This window comes from Capricornis sumatraensis, chromosome 17 (assembly GCF_032405125.1).
Source record: "Capricornis sumatraensis isolate serow.1 chromosome 17, serow.2, whole genome shotgun sequence".
NCBI lineage: Eukaryota > Metazoa > Chordata > Mammalia > Artiodactyla > Bovidae > Capricornis > Capricornis sumatraensis.
In genome coordinates, this window is record NC_091085.1 from 60034110 (window position 1) to 60057848 (window position 23739).

Below are 23739 nucleotides of genomic sequence, written 5' to 3' on the forward strand. Positions count from 1 at the left end.
CCCTTCACCTGAGGCCCTCCTCAAAGGAGTTGGCCCCACCCTGTGGTGCCACGTCCCCCCCGGAATCGAAGTTTCTCTTTCTACTAGCCGGAGTGAAAGAACCTAGAGAGCAGACCTGTCTGGTTAGGAAGGCGGGGTTGGGTCGCTAGGACAGAGTGGAGGGAGCTGAGTGTACGGGGTCGCCCGTGGCACCCCACCACCCCCTCCCCAAAGAGACCCAGTGCTCACATCAGCACCGACTCCTGATGACAGGACTCTCCCTTGTGCCCTGAAGACCCCGGAAAGCGCCTGCCTGCCGGTTTGGGGACCTCCTCGGTGGGCATGTGGGGTGACCGGTTGATGTGTAACCTGCCTGAGACGGAAGCAGGGACAGGCCGGCTGACCTCAGAAAGCCCCGCTCTTTCCCTGTGTTTCCCACTCGTCGTCAAAGGGCAACCAGCGGTAGGAAGGGAGCTGATGGCACAGAAAGATTTCACAGAAACACTTTCAGAGACTGTATGCCAGGCAGGCGGTTTTTTTTCCCTTTCAGACTGATTTTTGTATCCTCCAAAATCAGCGTTTTTAAGTCTCTTTTACAGGAGAAGAGATAGGAGGTGGGGTGAAAGGGAGTGTAAACAAATCAGAGCATTCACTGGAGGCAGCTGGCAGAGCAGCCCTGGGGGTCCCCGCACCCCGGCTGGGGACCCCAGGACAAAGGTCAAAGCTAGGGCCACCCCCACCCCCCCGCCCTGTCCGGCCAGACTCGGTGGGCAAGACTCCCAAACAAGAAAACTTCCGGAGCAAGAAACAATTGTGTCTGTGTTAAGAAATACAGCTTTGTGGCCCTATAGCCGTGATACTGGTGAGCACCAAGAAAAACGGATAAGTAAATATCTCAAAACATGCATCGAGTTAACCGTCTGCTGGGACACATCGCATACACACACCCGCACGTGCGCGCGCCCACACACAGACACACAGACACACACACACGCGCCCTTCAATGCCTCATACAACCTAACAGCTTTAAATATTTAAAAAAACAGAATCGTGAACATTAAATCAGCCAAAGGGCAGGAGAGGTAGGCCAAAGAAGCAAGAGGCCAATTTTATATCCCATGGAGCTAAAAAAAAAAAAGACTCCCAACATGGGGTGGGGAGAAAGCTATTGATCTCAGAGAGGTCGTGGCTGGGCCGAGCTCCACGGCCACCCACGCAGTGGACAAAGGCACAGGAATGGGGTGCGGCTGAGCACAGGACCCTCTGCAGCCCCTCGCGGCCGGGAACGTCTCTGATTTTCCTTTGTTTTCCTTTCAAGCCTCGCAGTGCTCTTCCCCCTTGGAGGGAGACCTCGTGTCCACCAGGGGGGAGGCTGGGCTCTCATCCCACCTCCCAGGGGACACGCAGGGCTGGCCCAGCCTGTCTTGTGCCCGGCCCTCAGGAGAGCCATCCGAAGGCCTGTAAACACGTTTTCTGGGGAGGCAGAGGGGGCCGCTGGGGCGCTCCTGACAGGGCCGGAGCACAGATGAGGGGATGGAGGCGGTGGCACGGCTGGCCACCCGGGGAGGACCCCCCTCCGTCCTCCATCAGCAGAGGCTGAGGCGGGGCTGCCCCTGGGGCACCTTCCACAGGCCTGCAGGAGCCAGTGGGAGCCTCCTAAAGGATCCGAACTTCAGCAGGCGGCCCGCAGCAGCCCCGCCACAGATCTGCTAGCCTCGCAGGACTCCTGGCCTGGCCCTTGCTCGGGCAGGTCTCCATCTCAGGCAGGGAGGACAGAGGTTGAAGGGGAAGCCTGCCGGCCTCTGAACTTCACAGCAGGACGTGAAAAGCACATTCTTTAAATGAGGAGGTAGCCCTGGCTGGGCTTCCTGAGTGTTAGAGAGCATCCTTCTGCCTGGAACTGCTCCCGCAGACATGGCGCGAGGAGGACTGGCCCGGGGCCCCCTCCTCCGAACCCTTCCAGGTGTAACTCCCACCTTCGGAAACAGCCTGCTGCCCCCACAGTCCTCTGCATGGACCAAAGCGGAGTTCAACTCCTGACTGTCTGATCCGGAGCCGCCTGGAGACAGCTCCGAGGCAGCCACCTCGGAGCTCTCTGTCGACTGGTCAATTTCTGCCTCCAAACACAAGACAGGGCAGATGCTGGGGGTGCTGGCGTCTTTGGTCCAGGAACTGGGATGGATGGGCTGGGGCTCCCGGCTGGACAATCCAGGTCAGGGACCCAGTCTATGGCAGCACCATGGAGCCTGGTGTTTCACACGCCGGACCCACAGGGCTAGTGGTGTCCATCAAGCACGGCTGTTCCTGGCTTAGAAGCAGGCGGGGTGTGAGGGGGCAGGGCCTGGGTGAGTCCCCGCCACGATTCCCGGGTTGGTGCCATCGTGACTGCTGCAACGCCAAGTGGAACCAAATCCACTTGTGAAACAGACCGTAGCACTGCCCGGGGGATCTCCAGGACTGAAGCAGCTCCGCGTCACTGGTGCTTCCATTATCCTCTGGGGCACACACACCCACTGCTTTGCACACATGTGCTGTAGGGTTTCCCGGCCCTGCGAAGCCCGAGCCGACATCCGCTCTATTAGGTCAGAGTCAGGGGAGGAAGGAGGCCTTCCAACAGCCCAGGGGTGCCAGAGACGCGACAGGAGGGTGCGTCCGACAGCAGCTGGGAAGGACCCTCACGCGTCCTAACTTGGGGGAGTGGGTGAGGCCTCCTCCTGCCCGTTGGCTCCCTGCACTGGTGCCACGCCCCCTCCCCCCATCCCCCCGACATCCCCCCAGCAGGACAGGACAGGGAGGGGCGGCGTCCCCTCGTTTCCCTTCATCTGGGCTTCTCTGAGGTGAGGGGAGGTCGGTGACTGAGGTCGCTGAGTCAGAGTTCACAGCAAGGGGTTCCCAGAGCTGGGCTATTGCTGTTGGCAGGACCCAAACCTGCTTCAGACCTGAGCGCAGCATTCGGAGCGGCTGGGGCCACAGGAGGAGGCTAGGAGGCCCTGAAGCGGGAGAGGTGAGGGGTGCGGCCTCCTCTCCGCGGGCGGGGAAGGGTCTCCTCGGCATCCCATGCAGCCACGTGTCCACTAATCGCTGCTAGGACTCCCCGGCTCTCTGGCTGATTCTGGTGACAGCCTCTGCTGCCTGCTCGGGGAGCTGGGAAGGGTCTGTCAGGATGGACGTGGTAGTGCTCAGGTGCCGGAGGGTGTTCAGCACAGCTGCAAGACAGAAGGGGGAGCCTGCAGATGCGACCTGGGGGAACTAGCTCCGAGCCCCCGAGAGACAGAACATGCAGTTACATGTGTACACCCCAAGGGGCGATCCTTCGGGGCCCCCCAAAGCAGGAGAGGCATGAACCCCAGGGGAGCCTCTCTGCTGAGGTCTGGACACACACCTCTGCCTTTAAGATGATGCCCAATCCTATCTGCCACCCTGCAGGAGAGTGGAGAACACCCTAAGCCATTCCTGCTTGTCCCTGTGACCTGAATACACAGCTTTGATCCTTATTAGAAGAACTGAACATGAAAGTGTATCTGAAAACAAACTGATACAAGGCCAGGGGAAGAGTAGGTGCTCAAAAAACACAAGCTGGATCCGATCATCAGCCGGACACACGGAGACGGTAGAAGGCCGAGGCGAGGCGCTGGGAGGCACCCCCTCACCCTGCAGGGCCTCACCCTCCTGCCCCAGGTGCATGCAGACCAACTACGGTGGAGCCGGGGTTTTCTGCAGCCGCTTCCATGGCTAACACCCCCATGCAGCCCCCACTTACTTGGCCTGAGGATGGGCAGGGAGCAGTGCTCGTCCAGCCAGGACAGCGCCGTCCGGTGCAGCTCGTCCAGGCTGCTGGTGGACACCACGCCCTTGAAAGACTCGAACAGCGGCTTGATGATGACGCTGAACTGCACGGTGCTCAGGTTAAAGAAACCATAAGCAAGCACAGAGAGCGTGGAGTCCAGTCACAGGCGTGCCCGTGACCGACACCCCTCGAGACTGGCAAGGTGTTGTGCACAGCTGGGGAGGGGGATGGAGGGGTGGGGAGAGATGGCCCTAACCATTCCTGTGCTCAGACTGTGACCTCGGTCCCCGCTCTCAGCCTGATGCCGAGGAACCTGCCACTGACCACAGAGGTTCCGACTTGTCCCAGCTCCACTCAGGGACCAGAGCAAAGGGGGGCTGGAGCTGGTGTCGGTCATCTCTTCCTGTAGAACCCGCCCAGGAGCGCACACGTGGATTCCCCCACCCTCGCAGCCTTCCTCCCTGTGAACCCCTCCTCAGCCTGTCAGTCCCATGGGCGGGGGTGCGGTGGCCGACCCTGCATGTGTGCCCACTGTGTGTGCACTCGAGCACAGCGGAGGCTGGGTGGAGACTGACAGGGCCAGAGCCGTCCCCTGTAAGGGTCCTGCTGTCATCTGGAAGGCCAAGTGCTGGGAGGCCTGGGCCCCAGGGACAGAGCCCAGCACTCAGGCATCCCTGCCTCGTTAACAGCTGTCAAAGGCATGCGGTACAAACCCAGAGAACAGCCCGGAGGGAACCAGCTTCAAATCCAGGCTCTGTCACACAGTCGCTCTGTGAGCCCCAGTTTCAGGTGGCAGGACAGAGCTGATGCCGGGACGTGCCAGAGCAGATCCCACCTCCTGGCTCCCACCAGCAGCTCCAGCCTCCTCTTCCCTTCTCAAGGACTCGGCAGTGCAGAGCAGGCCTGTTCCGTGTCCCCGGGAAGCCCTCAGCCAGTAACTCACCAAGGACAGCCCCCTCCAACACTGCAGGTCTGGCCAGGCCCCCGTCTCTCTTGAGACAGAAACTAGCATTACCTGTCTTGACAAACTCAATGACAACCATTTAGAGAGCCTCTTTCTAAAGGAACCGAAGGGTCAGTGTCTGCTGTTTCAGGTCACGGGTTGTGGGCATGTGGGGGGAACGAGCAGAAAAAACTCAAAGATACAATCCAGAACTTCCAATTCTGCAGAGTCCGGCTTTTCACATATTCGTCAAACATGTCTCGCATGTGATCAAACTGGCGCCGGGTGACGGGGACGCCCGTGGCAGGGAGCAGCTGCTGGCAGGAGCTGAAACGACAGCAGGAGTCAGGGGAGCTTGGCGGGGGTGGGGGTCCAGCAGGCAGGCCCAAGAGAGCGAGGGGAGGAGAGGAGGTGGCGGAGGACAGAAGCTGCCTCTACCAGCCCCCGCCTCCCCCCAGCCTCACAGGATGGTGGCGTTGAGCTCCTCGATCTCCTCTCGCAGCCGCCGGGCCTCCTCCTGCATCTGACTGCGCTCCTGCTGCAGCTTCGTGATGTACTCCACGGTCTTCTGCAGCGTGATGGCGTGGCTGGTCTGCGAGGGGGCCGGGTCAGGGCGTGCAGCACACCAGGCGCCCCCATGTGCCGGGCCTGTCGGTCCCCGTCCTGCCCGCCCTCTCCCCGACCCCCACAGCCACTCACTAGCTTGGTGTTGTTGGAGATTAAGCTGTTCAGGGTGTCGAAGCCCATCTTGATGTTGAAGCGCCTCTTCTGCTCGGCTGAGATGTGCTTCATCTGCCGGTTCTGCTGGGGAACCGGCCCATCACTGCGCCACAGGGTCCCCTCCCCATCCCCACCCGCTGCTCAGATTCTCTATAGAGAGGGATGTGGAAGGAGGGGGTGACAGGGAGCTCAGAGGCTCCAGGAGGAGACAAGAGGGGACAAGATGGGGCTAGAGAACCATCCCTACAGAACAGACCACAGCGAGGGCCTGGCGCTGCAGATCCGGCCCTTCCCGGCCACCCCCACACCTCAGACCCGGTTGTGACAGCTGCCACCCCTGCTCCACAGAGCTTGGGGCCACTGTCACCACAGGGCTGGGGGCAGGTGGGGCGGGGAGGAGCCAACATGCTCAAAGGCAAAGCAGTGAATGTCCCCATTTCAGGTGTGGGACACCTGTCAGGTCCATGGGCCTTCCCAGCATGTCTCCAGTAGGGACGTAGCTGTCCCCACGGCCCCTGGATATGCTTCTCCCTGCTTCCCAGCCTTCCGAGGGAATCAAGACCCAAGAGGTACCTTTAAAACAGCCACGTTTTTGGGGTCTGCAGGCAATTTCCCTGAGCAGTTGTTCTGGGGGGACTGAGGACTAGGGCTCTGCTCGGACGCGCATGGAGAGGCCTGTCCTGAGTTCGGGCAGTCAAGACCTGGGAAGAGCAGAGATTCCCCTTAGAGACCAGGCTGTGCCAGCCACCTGGGGACTCAACCACAAAGGGAAACACACTCTCAACCTCCCAGGGTAGCCCAGAGCAAAAACTAGGCAAATCCTTGAAAGCATCTCGGGGCGGGTGCAGCGAGGCGGTCCTGGCTAGGCCTGCCGGGTGCAGCGGTCACAAGTCTGGGAGAGGAGAGAAGCCCACCTCCCAGGGCACCAGGGGCCCCTCTGTGTCTGCAAGGCTCTGGTGCTCACCCTGGGTGGCAAGTACTTAAACTCTGTTCTTTGAACTCTACGTGTGTGTTTTCTTATACTGCTTTAAATTTTACCCACCCCAGAAATCTTTTAATTAGGAAAACAAATGAGCTCTTGTACCCACAAATAACTCGGTGGAGGAAGCCTGTGGCCCCGGCTCAGGAGCTCCCCCCGGGAAACCCCTCCCAGCCCTGCTCACAGCACAGACGCGCGGATGCCTGAGGCTCTGTCCTCTTGACACTGCTCTCCTCCCTACCCTGCTCTCAAGCCTCCAGCACGGCTCTGACCTCTGGGGATCCACCTCAGTGGACAAGGCGATGTTTTCCTGAGCCCCCACATGGCGTTTCAGGGCCCAACCCATAGCCAGTCCGTGTCTGTATTTTCCCAGACAAGGGTCCTCATTCTTTAAAACCTGTCCTCGGACGAGTCCCTGTCTGACTCCTGTAAGCAGAGAGCTAGCTCCCTGCTCACCACGTTCTCTCCACTTCAGAAAGATGCTTCTGTAGAGGGCTCTGGGAGCCGCCACCCTGGTCTTCTCTAAGACAGGAAGACACTCTGGTCTCCCTCCCCGAGGTGGCATCTGGCTCCACCCCTCCCCAATGCCCCCCGCCCACCCCCACCAGCAGCAGAGTCTTGGGAACATCATTTCCCAGACCTCTCAGACCTCACTGGGCAACATCAGTCCTACCCCGGCCGTCTCACCAAGCGAAGTCCAAGCCGGGGAGGAAGGAAGGGGGCTCCTGAGGTATGCTGCCGGCACACAGGCCAGGGACAACCAGCCCAACCCAGACAGGCTGGGGGTGCCCACAGCCACAGCAATCACAGGTTTGCGGTTTCTGAAAACTGCCAACGAGGACCGCTCAGTCCCTTTTGTGGATCAGGACTGGCAGCTCAGAGCCAGGTCTTTTTTATTTTTAAAAATCTTTTTTGGCATGGCATGTGGGATCTTAGTTCTCCAACCAGGGATCAAACCTGCACTCTCTGCAGTGGCAGCACAGTCTCGACCCCCGGACCAACAGGGATGACCCCATCAGTGCAAAGCCCTTCTGAAGGAGGCTGAGCGGTGTCCCCATGCGCACAAGAGCTGCCGGCACCACAAGGTGCCGGCGGCTCTCTCTCATTGATCCTGCGCTTAGCCTAGGCCACTAGCAGCTTCAGATCCCTCACCGCCCGGCCTGGCAGCCCAGGCTCCACCCGGGTACCCTTAGCAGCCTCCCCGGCCCAGGAGCGGGGCCCCTACTCCACTCACGTGGTCCCAAGCGGTCCAAGCGGAGAGCTGAGTCACTGGCGCCCACGGCAGGGACCTGGGCAATGCCCCCGTGCAGGGGGCCCTGCTCACCCTTCACCAGGGAGTCGGGCACCATGCTGGGAGGAAAGAGCTGGGACACGGGGGCATGCTGGCTACCCGGGCCGGGGCCAAGGTCCGTCACCAGGATGCTGCTGGGGAACTCTGTGACTCCAGGAGCCTAATGGGACACAGAGGAGGGAGGCCACCCCTGAGCACAGCTAGGCCAGGTGAGGGCCACCCGAGGTCATAAGATGTTCAAGGCCTGTCCCAGCCACTCACCCTGGTGAGGGCAGCAGGCGTGAGGACCACGCTGGACTGAGACACGGTGGAAGCCAGCATCCCTTCTCTCTTCAGAGGGCCCGATGTCATGATCACTGCCTGTGGCTGGCCTGGGAAGGCAGCTGCCAGAACAAGGGGAGGTGAGGGCGGAGGCCCAGCTGTGCACCTGCTCCTGACACGGGTAATGAACCTGGGGCAGCCAGGCTGCATGGGGGCTTGGGGGGGGCCTCAGGAGCAGCACACGAGCTCTCTGCTGCCACTGAGACATCGCCCCCTCACTGTAGGGCAAGGAGAGACCATGCTAGATTTTTGCAACTTCTCCTTGGTGGGGACAGATTACAGACCCAGGCAAGAGATGACCAGGGCCACGTTTTTTTCCACACTGGGTTGAGACTGGAAGAACACCACAGAATAGAAAACAGACTCGATCTACACACATCATCTTTCACAACCCTTCTGCTTCCAAGATCACGACGTGTGTGTGTCACAAGTTTGCCAGCCTTGGGGACAGGAAATGTCCTGGGGGGGGGTCACACTTGCCTTCCCCCCACCTAACTCACCTGGGGTGAGGCAAGCGTTCTTCAACACCACGGACACTGGCTCTGGTTTGGGAGCAGGCACTATTTTGGGGGGCTGCTTGTGCCTCCCCCCAGGCAAGGAGACGGGCTTGGGATGCACAAAAGTCATACGGGGTTGGGGAGGCCCGACGGTTGGTGGCCGGGTGACAGGAGACAGCGCCAGGCTATAGGGGGACCCGGAGGGGGGTGGATAGCGCGTGGTGATAATGAGGCCCTGGCTCTGGCTGAAGGTGGTGGCAGAAGCGTCATGGGTGAGGGTGGCGGAGGCCGTGTGGGTGATGACGGAGGGCGACTTGCCAACTTCGGCAAACTTCTGGGGCTGCAGGAAGGCGGAGGGAGTTGAGGGGTTCAGGGCAGTGGCGGGAGGGGGGCCTAATGGCAAGACGGGGGAAGGAGGGGGCGGGGCGGGGCTGGGCGAGAGCAAAGGCATGGTAAACACGGGCAGGAAAGGCTGGGGGCTGCTCAGGGGCGGTGCTGAGGGACCCAGGTCTGCGGGCTGGATGAAGGGGTCCCCAGGCTGGGGCGGGTGTTCACAGCCCTGCCCACTCGTGGGGTCCAGGGCAGAGGCTGCGGGGGGCGCGATGAAGCTGTCGGGGAGGCTTGCAGTGGGGAGAGCGGTAGGGAGACCGGTGGTTGGCAGGATGCTCTCCTGAGGAAGGAAGAGAAGAAGTGAGCAACGAATGCTAAGGTCACACAGCTCGCCACCACTCTCCAGCGCTACACGCCACGGAGCCCAACACGTACACCGTGTGTCTGGGACACAGCCCCGGGCAGAAGAGACAGAGGCAACATCTCCCAGGCCCGGGACTCCTAATCTGGGGGAGATGGAGCTGGGTCTTCCCAGGTGCCGGCAGGGGTCTTGTTTCCTTTGGGGACTTGTGATAACACAGGGCTCAGACACAGTGACTGTCTGCATACACTTGGCTCACAGCCTGGGGATATCCTGTTTCTGGAGTCCGGAGGGGTCCCCCCAAAGTCCCTGCTATCTTCTGTTACAGAGCAGGGGCAGCCTGGCTCACAGCTGCTCAGGAGGCTCCCCCAGGACACTGTTTCGTATCAACTTCTAAGAAGGTCAGGTCTTCCTAAAAGGGAAACGCTATAAGGAATCAATTGTTCTGGTCTCGGTCACTATAGAATAAGCTCTTCCCCGAGCCAGATGGAAGAAGCAGGGGCCATGGCACACTAACTAGATACTAACTGAGAGCCTCTTAAGGGCAACGAGCCGTGCCTCCTTCAGCTCAGCGGCCCCAGCTCCTGGTAGCCAACTTGTGCTGAGTGCATAGCAAAAAGGAAAAGAAATACAAGGAACTTCTTAGCAACCATATTTTTCTTTGCTATCTCACTGGTCCTTTCTTTTTTAAAAAAATTTTATTTATTTTTAATTGAAAGATAATTTCACTGGTCCTTTCTTAACTGGTCAAGACAAAGCTCGCCACACACAGGTTATCTGGGGCCTTAGTGGGGAGCATACATTTACTGAGAGCGTCTCCCACCTTGTGGACACCTATGGATGCTCTCTAGGAGGGCTAGAATAACTTCTCTACACATTATATTTGAGTCCAGCACACTTCGCTGCAGAGGTCTGATGACTGGAAGCCCGGTGCCCTTTCCCTTTCGCCAAGTTCTCTCTACCTGAGCGGGTGGGCTGTTGGGATCTGGGGCAGGTGTTGAGGCGGGTGCAGGCAGCATGGAGCCAAAAATGGAGCGGCTGGAAGAGAAAAGGTCTGAAAGACAACATCGGGGGCCTGTGAGCTCTGTGTCTATCATTTCACTGAATTAAGATCCAAACAAATGGGCACTGAACCTCACCTTACCCAGAGGAATGCCATGGCAGAGGTCACCCCTCCACCCCCACTGAGGTAACTCTGCTGAAACAGGCCCTCTGATTGGAGCTGTACATGCTGGCAACCAGGGTGGGCTCTGAAACACCACCAGGCCTTGGTGGCACCTGCGTTTAATGATGGCGGGAGCTCGAGGATCATTTCTAACTGCAGGGAACCGCAAGGCAGCAGCTGTGTTGCCAGCGCCCCCTGCTGCCTAGAGGGAGAACTGCTTGCAGTCAAGGCCGAACCTGGGGCTCTAGGACCCACAGGGTGAGAAACACTGTAGGCCTTGCAGCTACTACCCAAAACAAAGCAACCTTTGGACGAATTCTAAGACCGCTCCCTGGCCCATTCTAACAGTTCCCCTCTATAAAAGGGAAGCCTGATCCACTCTGTCCTGGGCAAAGGGAGACGCAAGCTCTTTCTCTGCCCCAAGTCCTCACCCTGGAAGGGCTCAAAGGTGTCCATGAAGTCCAGGTTGGGCTGCAAAGGAATCAGCCCAGGTTGAATCATGTCTGCGTTTCCCAGGTGTGCTGTCAGAATGAAAAAGGAGACAGAGGAATTGTTTGGCCTTCTCAGTCCATGCTGTGGGAATGTATCAGGGGCCCAGGTTGGATCTTCCGGGCCCTACTTGCATTCTCCTGGGAACAGGAGGAAGGTAGGTCACTGGCTAGGATTTCTCCGGGGGGCTCATGGGCATTCTCCACCCTCAGAGGGTGGGGAAGAAAGTGAGTTTGCAGGGGAAAGGTAAACAGCATCTGGGAGCAGACGCTCTGCTGTGAACAGCTCTGCAGAGACCGCTCGGTGCTGACTTCAGTCCATGGGCTCCTCCTGGAGGGTTAACTGGATGGCTGCAAGCTCCCAGGTGAGAGGCCAAATGACGAGTGCAAACGATTTTCTCGAGAGTGAGTCTCAGCCCTGTCACTGGCCCCAGGCCCATGTCCTCAGGTGAGGGGACAGGATCAGAAATGTGAAGCTCATTCAGACCAAACTCCCCACTGTTCCCTGGCAGCAGCACCATGGGCCCAATGGGGACCCCATACAGCAAGGAGGACAGCCACGCCTTCTCCTCAGCGCTCCCCCCAAACAAGTGACAGAGGCTCAGGGATGGCCCCAAAGCAGAGCCTGCCCTGGGGACTCCTCCTGGGGTGGAGACGGCACCCTTTTCAGTCAAGAGTCTGGGGGTGGGTTACCTATTTCACGGGGGTTGGGCCAGGCCACGGGCGGGTGGGAGGAGAGTGTGGAGAAGAGGGTGTCGCTGAACTCCGACATGAGCATGTCCGTGTCCAGCAGCGTGTCCTCCTCCATGGGGACTGGCGTCTTCCAGCCGTCCCGGTGCTTGTGCCAGTAAAGCATGTCATCGTCCTACCACCAATGGGGGAAGGAAAAGCCAAACGGGCACCAGTGACTCGTGAGTTCTCAGTCAAGTCACACTGGGGAGACACGTGGCCCAGTTTCTCAGAGCAGCAAGGGATGCCAGGTAAGAGACGAGGCCAGGGGACGGGGACCTGCAGAGAACTGGCTTCTTTCCTTTATGTCCCTCCTCTGGCCCCAGGGAGAGTCCATGTCCCCACCACCTTCTACTGCGGTGCTGGGCCAGCCACGTCACCGCTGTTTCTTGTGAAGGGGCAGGTCCCATGAGGGTCCTCGTGGGCCCCACACTTGCTCACCTGGGCCAGGCTGGAAAGGTCCTCATCCTTGTGCTGCTGGAGCTGCAGAGAAAGGGGAGAGGGACAAGGTGGTCCCCCAAGGCCCAGAGAGGGGACAAGGCCCTCACCCTCTCCTCCCCGGAAGAAGATCACTTTCAGAAGCATCTAGGCCTTCTCTCTCTGGGAGGAAGGTGGCGAGAAGGATCCTCCCACTGCCATCCCCAGGCTGAGGCTGGGCTCAGAGATTCCTGACCAGCGTTTGTGGAATAAACGGCCCCAGCTCCAAGCTGGACAGACTGAGAACAAGGTCACACAACCAAAGCAGGTCACCACTTGGGCTAGGCTAGAACGAGGGGCTGCAGGGGCAATGGTGGGGGGCGGTGGGCAGTGGGTGGACAGCTCTGAGCCAGAGCCTCAGGGGTCAGTGTACTGAGTAAATATGGGCTGGAAGTCCTTTTCAAATGTATTTGGCTGCACCGAGTCTCAGTTGTGGGATGTAGGATCTATATAGTTCTCTGCAAGGATCGAACCCGGGTCCCCTGCCTGGGGAGCACTGAGTCTTAGCCACTGGACCACCAGGGAAGTCTCCAGATACCCTTTTCTTGAAGTAGGTTCTCCACTTGTGATACTCCCGGATCACGATCTCTATGCGGCTTTTCCAGTACTTTCCTTCCGTGGTGATGGCCTGTGGGAGAGACGTGGAGCAGAGGGATCAGGCAGTATTGGGTTTTATTCACAGAGCTCACCCTGCTAGCAAACAAGTGTCTGGCTCCAGACGTCAGGCCTGGGCAATCCAGCTCTGAGTCTCCAGCTGGTTGCCTGCGGCTTCATCTACAGAGTGTGTTGGCCTCTTCTGGACCATGCTCAGCCTCTGAGTGAAGGTGAGCTTCCACTATGTTATCGTACCCCCCCAAGATAACCTAGGGGACTTTGGGGGCCCAGGGTCCAGAGGTTGGACTGGAGTAAGGCTCAGATAAAGTGCTAGGCAGGGGAGAAGCACAGAGATCCCGGAGCTGGAGGAATTGCCAGAGACTTGGGCTGGCTCTCAAATGCCCTGAGGCTCCGCCACATTTCCAAAGGGTGAAAACAAACAGCCAGTCACAGAAGGTTCCAGCAGAAAGTGACCTCCAAGGTCCAGCTCAACCTCCCCACCATGCAGCCCCTTTCATAGTTATCTCTGAATTCTGGTGACCAGGAATCATGACAGCCTCAGAGAGACCACCTCACTTTCACATTTGTTTCTTTTGATGGCTGCAGAATATTAAAGCAAGTCCCAGACATCCTATCATAAATGTCATATAATTTCACCTAAAGTACTTCACTACGTGTCTTAGACAGTGAAGAATCTCCACAGTGAATAATACAATACTATTCAGTTCAGTTCAGTTGCTCAGTCGTGTCCGACTCTTTGCGACCCCATGAATCGCAGCATGCCAGGCCTCTCTGTCCATCTACCAGACCTAAAAAGCGATGAGATGCTTTACTACGGTCTGATACCAGATCGTGTCCCTTGGCTCCAAGCTGTCTTGTGTTAGGTTACTTTCCAAGGTCTCCCCTTTTCGTCGTAACAGTAAGACAAGCTTGGATGACACTAAAGCAATACAGAAGAGTAGAAAGTGGAAGTGGAGTCTTCCCTCCTCACATAATCCCACAAGTCAGGGTTCTGTATATCCTTTGACACATTTCCTACACATGTATAATCACACAGATACACGCTTCAAAAAATTAACCTGAAGATACTAAAACACTGTTGGGCAACTTGCTTCTTTTCATTTACTATGTCTTCACCATCTTTCCCTCTCAGTTTATGTAAAGATCTGGAGGTCATTCTTCAGTGCTTAAAGATCTCTGCCTTGTCCCCCCACCGCCTCCCCAGCTGACCTCCAGAGAAGCACCGAGATTAAAGGAAAGCAGAGGGTAAGTCTTGTTTGGAGGAAGCCCCAAGTCCTTGGATCAGCCTGGCCTGAGAAGGGGGAGCCTCTGCGGGGTATCAGGGGCCACGTGCCCCCACATGGCCGTCGCATCTCATGGTGTAACAGCCACCAGGACGCAGCACCCTGAGTGCTCTGCCCCGCTGCCTTCCTCTGTGGGGATCCAGCCTTCTCCCGAGTGAGGGCCCATCATCTGCCAAGTACCTCTGGCCGGCGGTGCTCGTCCACTTCCACAGAGCCGTCCAGCGGAGTGACAAAGTGGCACACAGGGTTCTTGCGCTTCTCCAAGTCTGGGCAGGGAGGGGTGAGACACTCACTAAGGAGACCAGCCCCACTGTCTACACCCCGCCCCTCGGGGGATCCTGAAGTGTTCTCCTTCTCTTGGAAAATGAGATTTGAGGAAATAAAGGGTCCAGGTCAAAGGAAAAGACTCTCTCGGTGATGCGGGAGAGAGAAAGGGAAGTATGCCCGATCAAGAGGAAACACCAGCCTAAGCCCTGGCGCGCTGGTCTCCTGCAGGAATCACCAGACCTCCCAGCACCCAGGCCAGCCGGACACAGGCCATGGCCCAGGCCTGCACCTTCTCAGGCCCGCTGAAAACGGGGACTGTTCCGAATGTCACCTCTCAGCTGTACGCCCATCCCTTCCCCTCTGCCTTGCAACACTGAGCCTCCTGTAGACACTTGGATTTGGCTTGGTTCTCCTATCTCCGCAGATTGCCTGAGAGAGACTTCTGTTTGACACACAGGGTTCCAAGGCCCGGCTCCAGGCCCCAAGGAGCACAGGCCTCTCAGGGGCAGAACCTGCAGGGTCGTGGGTCCAGCCACGCAGCACTTACACTGCATGTACCAGGCCCGCCAGATGGCGTTGTTGAGCCGGATCTTGTCTCTCCACTGGAGCTTCAGGCCCTTGAAATTCTTCCACTTCGGAGACACCAACTTCCCACTGAAAGGTAAAATGAGGATGGGGACACTCAGTGGTTTCTCTGACAATGAAATGTGCCACCCCATCACTCCAGGCCTCAAAATTCTGGATTAATCCATACAAGCCACAGGCTAGGCTCAATAGGATACACAGTCGCTTTTACTATCCCATTTAGTCGACTTTTGCATATCTTCACATTTTCCCATAATTAAAAGCGAAAAGTCTGTGGATTTTGCCTTATACGTGTATCAAATCACCATGCTGTACACCTTAAACTTAATGTTACACATCAATTTTATTTCAACAAAGTTGGGGGGAGGAGAAAAGAAATCTGGCCACTGAAGGAAAAGCCAGGCTCCCTGAACCTGGTCTCGACCACCAGTCCCCAGGAGGCACTGACAACCCAGGCACACAGATGCCCCACTGGCCCTAGAACCCGCAGGGCCCTCTCCTGCCTCCAGGCCCCTGCACTGGCGGTCCCCATTCTTCACGGAGCTCCCTCCGCTCCTGGCCAGCTGCTCATCCTTCCAAGTGATGCTCAAATACCATCTCCTCCGAGCCGGCACTGGCCTCTCCCAGGCTGCTGCCAGCCTCTTCAGGATCTCTGAGCGCTGTTCACACCTCAAGGACACACTTATCCACTCCCCGTACAGCAATGTGTCTCCACACCTCCGGCCGCCAGACTACAGCTTCTCAGGGGAGGGCCCTTCTAGTATCCCCACCCTAACCACCCAGCACCGAACTCGGCACAGCGCAGGGCCTCGCGCAATAAGCCTTCACTGACTGAGTTAAAGGGCCTTTGCCAACAAAGCTGGTGGCAGGCAAGGGACGCTCCCTGGAGGTACAGACTGCTCAGATGGTTTAGTTTTCCACGGGCTGTGCCAGAAGCCACCTCTGAGCCGCTGGCATAGGGCTTCCCCTCTCCAGATGGCTGAGATGGGCAAGGCCTTCTTTCTGGTCCATACCAAAGGGAGTTTTGTGAGTTCTACATCACTGCAGGCCACAGCCCTGCCCCGTTCTCCAAAGCCACTCAGAGAGGCCATGTGACAAGCAGAGATGTGCCAGCAGTCACAACAGCTGGGGTCTTCAAAGAGAGCGCCTAAGTAATAAACGCTCCCCAAACCTGAGCACCTGGTTTCTTCATCAGAAGCTCTTGGCAAATCTCATGCCCCATCCTCCAACCCAGCACCGGGCCAGGCTGTGGACTGTAGGAGAGAAGGCTGAGACCCCCACAGAGAAAACATCACAGCAAGTCCTCTGAGAACTGGAGGGTCAGACAGACAGCAGCAGCCTCAGCTCAAAGGGTCAGGGGCTTTAAGCCAGTCACATGCCTTTCTGCCCCTGCTCCCCCAGTCCAAAGGCACTTCGACTTCAGCTGTCACCCACATTCACAGCCAGCAGCCTGGTGTTTCTGAGTCTCTGTGCTGCAACTGCATACTAGAAGTGAACTATTATAGCCACGTAACTCCTCTGACATGCCAGTTTCCTGGGTAAAATCACAATAATACCATTGCCTCCAGAGTGTTTTAAGAAGGATTAAATGTACACACATGCAGCCACATTCTTAAGACACACAGCAGAGGTAACCCCTAAAGAATATTTTTTTAAAAACCCACAAAACTAACCAGCGGGCTTAAATATAAACCCACCCTTACTTCTGCTTTGTTATGTAAGACGTAGTGGATGATGAGAGTGCCTTAGAGAAGTCAGATGACACGGACATCTTCAATTACTTACCATGAAACGGGTGGGAAGAGTCAGAGAGAGGCCAGACCCTGGAGGCTAGAAACCCGCTCTGATAAAGTAACTTTCGGGTTCTCATCTTCTTCCCCCTAAAGTGCGGGATGCCTGCCTCTTCCGACCATGGGGATGTTCACTCCTTATGTCCAACAGCTACCACCCATCACCCCAGGCTTCTGTAATACCGCAACAGCCGACAGGCGGCGCTCAGCTGCCACGAACAAGCCAGTCTGAAACCAAAACTAAAACCTAAACCGCCCTGAGAGGTGGAGAGGGTGCCAGCAGAGGCGATGGCTGACGGGACACTCGCCCACACACGGCAACCTGACTGCACACAAAGCGCTAGAAAAACGCGGGACACACATCTAAATGTCTCCTTACCAGAAGGGCTGCTCCCGCCTTTGATGTGGTGTCACTGTTAACCTTCGATGAGGACAGGAGACATTCCCCACGCAGACACCCACAGACAAGGACGGGGACCCTTTCTGTGGAGGCACCCCAAGTCTAGTTTCCCATGGGACGTACAAGAGAAGCTGCTCTAAGGAGTTCTAACGGGCAGCTCCTTGGCAGGGATCCCTAGAGCAGGATTCCCAGAAAGCACCTACGGTCAGACTTCTGCTCCCCCCAACCCCATCCCAGCTTAACTTGGCTTCCAGACACGGTTGGCTGGGATGCTTCTTCGCCTAACTCAAGGTTCTGCCATATTCCTTCTTTAAAGTGTAACCAGAAACACATTATTAAAATTTCTGAGGTCTTCTCTGGTAGTCCAGCGGCTAAGACTTTGTTCCCCCAATACAGGGGGCCAGGTTCGATCCCTGGTCAGGGAACTAGATCCCACATGCCCACAGTGAAGATCAAAGATCCCATGTGCCATGACTAATACCTGGCGCAAACAACTAAAATTTTAAAATGTAAAAAAGAAAAAAATATTTCCAAGACTACTGGCTTCGCCCTCAATAAACAAAAGACCTCCTCTGGCCTTACCTCCCAACCCTGCCTTCTTAAACATCACCCCCCACACCAACACCAGGGCTTCCTGGTTAGAACAGGGACCCTGGATTCAGCCCTTACTCTCCCAATCTGACTCCGGGAAGGCCAGGGTCTGGGTCTGACTCATCCGAGCACAATGCCTGGCATGTGGGAGGTGTGATTAAATATGGAATGACTAAATGAAAGCTAAACATCTCCATAAAGAAAAGTCTTCACACACCCCCTACCACGGCCGTCCTTCTTAGAAGACAGATTCATGACACAGGGCAGGAAGTCTACAGCACAACAAACTCTCTCTCGAAACTGCTGCTGAGTGGAACGGCAAACTGAATTCTCTGGCAGTCTGGCAAGAGACTGCTTTGGAATGAAAATTAAAATGCAAGCCTTGCACAGACAGGAGCTGGCATTAAGAACGGGTAAGGATGAAACTGAGGTGGGGATTTGGGGTTCTGCTGGTTCCAGGGAAGATGAGCTCTGAACTCCTGGTCAGAGCATTCTCGGCAAAAGAAAGCAGGCACGGGCTCCAAGGTCTACTGCTGTGGGGCCCAGACAGTGGTGGAGTCCATTCATTTGGTCATGCAACTATATTTGCTTGTAAGGTATTACTTTTTCACCATTCCTCACACTTCCTGGAATCCCACTGGCAAAATGTTCCCAGGCCTATATTACCCAAAGTAATCTACAGACTTAAAGCAATACCTATCAAAATACCCATGACATTTTTCACAGAACTGGAATCATCTTAAAAATGTAAATGGAACCATAAAGGACCCAGTTCTGCCAAAGCAACCTTGAGGAATAAGAACAAAGCAGGAAGCATAACCCTCCCAGACCTTCAGATAATACTTCAAAGCTACAGTAATCAAAACAGCATGGTATTGGCACAAAAAGAGACATATGGATCAATGGAACAGAACAGAGCCCAGAAATAAACCCATACACCCATGGGCAATTTATCTTCATCAAAGGAGGCAAGAATACACAAGGGGGAAAAGACAGCCTCTTCAGCAAGTGGTGCTGGGAAAGTCAGTTGCGTATAAATCAATGAAAATATAACACTCCCTCACACCACACACAAAAATTAATTCAAAAATGGCTTAAAGATTTAAATATAAGACATCATAAAATTCCTAAAAGAGCACAGAGGCAGAACATTCTCTGACAAAAATCGTACCAATGTTTTCTGAGCTCAGTCTCCCAAGGCAATAGAGATAAAAGCAAAAATAAATAAATGGGACCTAATCAAACTTACAAGCTTTTGCACAGTAAAGGAAACCATAAACAAGTCAAAAAGACAACTTAAGGACTGGGAGAAAACATCTGCAAGTGATGTAACTGATAAGGGCGTAACTTCCAAAATATACAGACAGCTCCTACAATTTAACAACAACAACAACAACAACAACACAACCCAAACAACCTAATCAAAAAATGGGCAGAAGATCTAAATAGATATTGCTCAAAAAAAGACATACAGATGGCCACTAGGCACATGAAAAGATGCTCATCGTCATTAATTATCAGAGAAATGCGACTCAAAACTACAATAAGGTGTCACCCCACCCCAGTCAGAATGACCATCATTAAAAAGTCTGCAAATAATAAATGCTGGAAAGGATGTGGAGAAAAGGGAACCTGCGTACACCGTTGGTGGGAATGTAAATTGGCACAGTCACTATGTAAAACAGTATGGAGGTTCCTCAAAAAACAAACTGAAAATAGAGTTGCCGCATGATGGGGCAATCCCACTCCTGGGTATACACCGACAGAACTATCATTTGAAAGATACATGCACGCCAGTGTTCATAGCAGCGCTATTTATAAGAGCCAAGACACAGAGACAACCCAGTTGTCCATCAAGAGATGAACGGAAAGGAGACACCGTGCATACACACAATGGAATATTACTCAGCCGTTAAAATGTCATTTTCAGCAACGTGGGTGCAAACAGAGACCACCACACTAAGCGAAGTTTTAAGTCAGAAAGACAGATGCCACAGGGTATCACTTATATGTGGAATCTGAAATACAATACAAACGAACATACCCATGAAAGAGAAACAGACTCAGAGAACAGATGTGTGGTTGCCACGGGGGAAGCAGGGTGGAGGAGAGCAGGACTGGGAGTCTGGGATTAACAGACGCAAACTAGTATAGACAGGATGGATAAACAAGATCCCACCGTACAGCACAGGGAACTATATTCAGTATTCTGAGATAAACCATAACGGAAAAGAATATGAAAAAGAATACATATATATGTGTGTGTGTGTGTGTGTGTGTAACTGAGTTGCTCTGCTATACAGCAGAAATTAAATGTAACACTGTAAGTCAACTGTACTTCAATAATTTTTTATTAAAAAAAAAAACACAAAAACACATTCCTAGCTCTGTCTCCTTCTCAGGGAGGGTGAGTTGATATGCTAAAGATTGTAGAAGGGACTGGCATGGGGGTTACAAGCCCTTCTTTCCTCTTGGGGACAAGCTGTCTGCTGAGGGCCCTGTCCCTCCCATTCCACGCCTAGAGAGCAAGCCTGGGGTGGGGGAGGCCTCTCCTAGTTCTCGGCTGCCTGGGGCTGCTTAGAAAGACAGTCTGGGGTTCCCTTACAAGTCACGTTCGCAGCTTGATCAACAACACAGGGAATAATTTGGCCAATATCTGGTGGTCATTGGAAGGACTGATGCTGAAGCTGAAACTCCAGTACTTTGGCCACCTCATGCGAAGAGTTGACTCATTGGAAAAGACTCTGATGCTGGGAGGGATTGAGGGCAGGAGGAGAAGGGGACAACAGAGGATGACATGGCTGAATGGCATCACCGACTCGATGGACGTGAGTCTGGGTAAACTCTGGGAGTTGGTGATGGACAGGGAGGCCTGGCGTGCTGCGCTTCACGGAGTCGCAAAGAGTCGGACAGGACTGAGCGACTGAACTGAACTGAACTGATAATATATGTAACATAAAAGTTACCACTTTGACCATTTTAAAATGCATAGTTCACTGGCATGAAGCCTGTTTATAACGCCATGCAACCTTCACTGCTATTTAGTTTCAGTGCTGTTTTCATCACCCCAAAAGGAAGTACCCAGTAGCAGTCACTCCCTACTACTTCCTCCCCTGGCCTCCGGCAACTATGATCTACTTTCTGTTTCTATGGATTTGTTTCTGCTGGACATTTCACATAAACCCAACGATAAAATATGCGGCCTTGCCTATCTGGCTTCTCTCACCTTGCGCAGCAGTTTCAAGGCTCACCCACACTGCAGCATGTGTCAGTGCTTCCTTCCTTCCCATGGCTGAATCACATTCCACTGGATGGAGAGACCACAGTTTGTTTACTCCTTCGTCTGCTGACGGACGTTTGGGTTGTGTCATGTTCTGGCCACTGTGAACAGTGCTGCTGTGAACCGACTCCACTTTGATTTCCCAGTCAGCTCAGAATTCTGGTAAGCGAGAGTGATCGTTACACTGGCACCAGGGACGGGATGTGATGAAGGGCAAAAACAACTGTGACCTTTGTTGGAGGGCAAGTGGGCAACTGTGTACCAACATTTCAAATGCGCATCCCCCCAATTTCCCATCCCACTGTTAGGAGGAGACTCTACTCCAGACCCATCTGCACATGGACACAAAGACATAAATAGAAGACTTTAAACTACAGCCCTGTCCGTGGGAGGAAAAGGCTGGGAACAACATACATTTACATGTGCTGATGGCTCAGACAGTAAAGAATCTGCCTGCAACGCAGGAGCCCCAGGTTTGATCCTTGGGTCGGGAAGATGCCCTGGAGGAGAAAATGGCAACCAACTCCACTCTTCTTAACTGGAGAATTCCATGGACAGAGGAGCCTGGTGGGTTACAGACCATGGGGTTGCAGAGTCAGACATGACTGAGTGACTAACACTAAGTACCTAACTAACAGCAAGATCTGGAAGATGTATTAAGTGGGAAAGAAAAAAAAAAAGGTGCCAAGATACACCATATGGCCACCATTTGTATTTTCAACAGAGAGACGTGCACACAGACACACACACAGGAAAGCAGGGAATAAAATGACCAGTCAGTCTCAGGGAAGACACACAAGAAAACAGGTAACAGGAAACAGTGATTCCCTTTGGAGAGCTGAACCAAGAATTCAGGAGCCTCAGTCGGCGAGTTAGTTTTCACTGTTTACCGTTGTTTTCTACTGCTCAAATATAACATAGGAATGTATTTTATACATATATATATATTTTTTTTTTTCTTCAAAATAAACAAGGGAACAAGACCAGGTACAGTCCAAAGCCTTACAGGGCTTCCAGTTAATTAGGGAAGGCAATTCATCACATGAGCAGATATGAAACTTGTGCACAAGTCGGTTTTGTGCCCCAGATCCAAATATGAGGATAATGGTGAATAAGCAGTTTCTTACATGAGCGAATGAGTGAGTGACGCTAGACAGGCCTCTCTTCCAGGACTCCGACTCTTTTTCTTCAAAAGAGCAGTCTCCACTGGCTTTTCCTGGGATCTGGGCCTGGTTCCACAGGCTGCCAGGAGCCAAAACTAACAGGCTCCAGACGGACAAAGGTTCATTGAGGAGCCGAGGCGTGGGGAGCGGCCCTGCGTGAGGCATGGCAGGCGGAGGGCGCAGTGTTCAGGGGAATCGCCCTGGAGCCATGGGCCCTCCGCCCTGGGCCACCTGCCCAAGCAGAGCCACCGCCCAGGGAGCGCCTGCGAGGTTTTCAGGGCCTACTCCCACGCCCAGGCGTGGGTCCTATCTCCTGCACCCCAAACTTATCCCCCTCCTGGGGCACTTGGCATCTTTTTTTTTTTTTGAACACTCAAAGAAAGTCCTACTGGCGAAGCAGGCTCAGAGGGCGGTGGCAGCAGGGCAGACATATGGGCTTCTGAGGGCTTCATTCCAGGTCTGTCCTACTGACAAGGTGAATGTGTGTGTGTGTGTGTGTGTGTCTTCATGGTGGTGTGTGGTGAGCAGGTGTGTCTCGGGGGGTATGCGTGTGGTGTATACATGTGTGTGTGTGGTGTACACACGAGTGTGTGGTACGTAGGTATGGGTGTGGTGTGCGTGGTATGTATGGTGTGTGTGAGTGTGTAAGTGTACCTGCGTGTGCAGGTGTGCCACCGCGTCTAGGTGTTGTGTCTGCTCACGTGTATGAGCACGTTTGTGAGGACTGTGGTTGTCTGTTTTGTGTACTTAGCCAGGAGTGATCATTTCCGTGACAATCAAAACCTAGAGCACCTGGATGGAGCTGAGACGGGTAAAATCGGGCTGGCCGCAACAGTGACTCCCCTGGCCCTGAACGTGAAGGACAGTGGCTCGTGTCCTTGCCTGACTGAGCGCTCCCTCTGTGTCCCAGCCACCCACCTGGGCACAGACGCCACCACGCTTACACCATTCCCAAGCAAATGAGGAAAGAGTGGTTTCCCTTTCTGGACTGCTGGCATGAGCTGTCAGAGTCCTGCCTTTGGTAAATGGATGCCGATGTCCCCTCCTCTTTAGGGGAGCCTGGGACCACAGGGGGCGTGAAAGGACCCGGCTGGCGTGGAGTAAGTGATGCCCAAGTCTGGGGCATGTTGCTGAACACTGAACTTCAGTCTTAGGTGCGTTTCTGGGTGTTAAAGCCTGGTGTTTCCTATCCGCCTCAAGCCACAATTGGCCTTTTAGGCAGGAGCAGTGATGCTAGGCAGGGCACCAGTTAAAACCATAACCTTATGTCTATTTGCCAGGGCTATAAACTTGAACCCAGAACCCAGGGTGTTCCCGACTCCTCTGGACTGAGGATGGGACTGGACTTAACAACAGGAAAAAGTGGTGCCTGACTTCAACTGTATCACCTGTTAGTAAAACGCTTTTAAAAATCTGTGTATTAGCTATGTGTCTCTTTGATGAGCTATCTGTGCCTTTCGTCTTTTAAAAAACACTATTTTGAAATAATTACATAGACTCACAGAAAGTTTAAAAAAAAAAAGCTATAAAGCATCCCCTGTACTCTTCACCCACCTTCCCCAGTGGTGGTATCTTCTGCAGCTGGAGCACGACCTCAAAACCAGGAAGCCAGCTTTGGGATACTGTTATTACCTAGACGACAAATCTTAACTCACTTTTCAATATGTGGTGAAATGTTAGTTGTTTTTTTCTTGCTAT

At 54.6% G+C, this 23739-nt stretch overlaps 1 protein-coding gene across 2 annotated transcripts in view; it reads right to left on the reverse strand.

Annotated features, from left to right (window-relative positions):
* Window positions 1-2779: 2779 nt before the first annotated feature.
* MLXIP (MLX interacting protein) overlaps window positions 2780-23739 on the reverse strand; it is a 54164-nt gene continuing 33204 nt past the window's right edge. Inside the window, exons 2-17 of one of the 2 annotated variants that reach the window (XM_068989727.1) lie at window positions 14780-14886; window positions 14146-14231; window positions 12606-12695; window positions 12032-12073; window positions 11555-11726; window positions 10805-10894; window positions 10171-10262; window positions 8521-9187; window positions 7961-8082; window positions 7679-7859; window positions 6003-6130; window positions 5409-5510; window positions 5174-5301; window positions 4913-5036; window positions 3740-3869; window positions 2780-3185 (exon numbers count right to left, since the gene is read on the reverse strand). In XM_068989727.1, the coding sequence (XP_068845828.1) occupies window positions 3064-3185; window positions 3740-3869; window positions 4913-5036; window positions 5174-5301; window positions 5409-5510; window positions 6003-6130; window positions 7679-7859; window positions 7961-8082; window positions 8521-9187; window positions 10171-10262; window positions 10805-10894; window positions 11555-11726; window positions 12032-12073; window positions 12606-12695; window positions 14146-14231; window positions 14780-14886 (2383 nt within the window). In that variant the 3' untranslated portion in view covers window positions 2780-3063. Of the gene's footprint in view, window positions 3186-3739; window positions 3870-4912; window positions 5037-5173; window positions 5302-5408; window positions 5511-6002; window positions 6131-7642; window positions 7860-7960; window positions 8083-8520; window positions 9188-10170; window positions 10263-10804; window positions 10895-11554; window positions 11727-12031; window positions 12074-12605; window positions 12696-14145; window positions 14232-14779; window positions 14887-23739 lie in introns of both variants that reach the window. The other variant, XM_068989726.1, reaches the window with a different exon arrangement.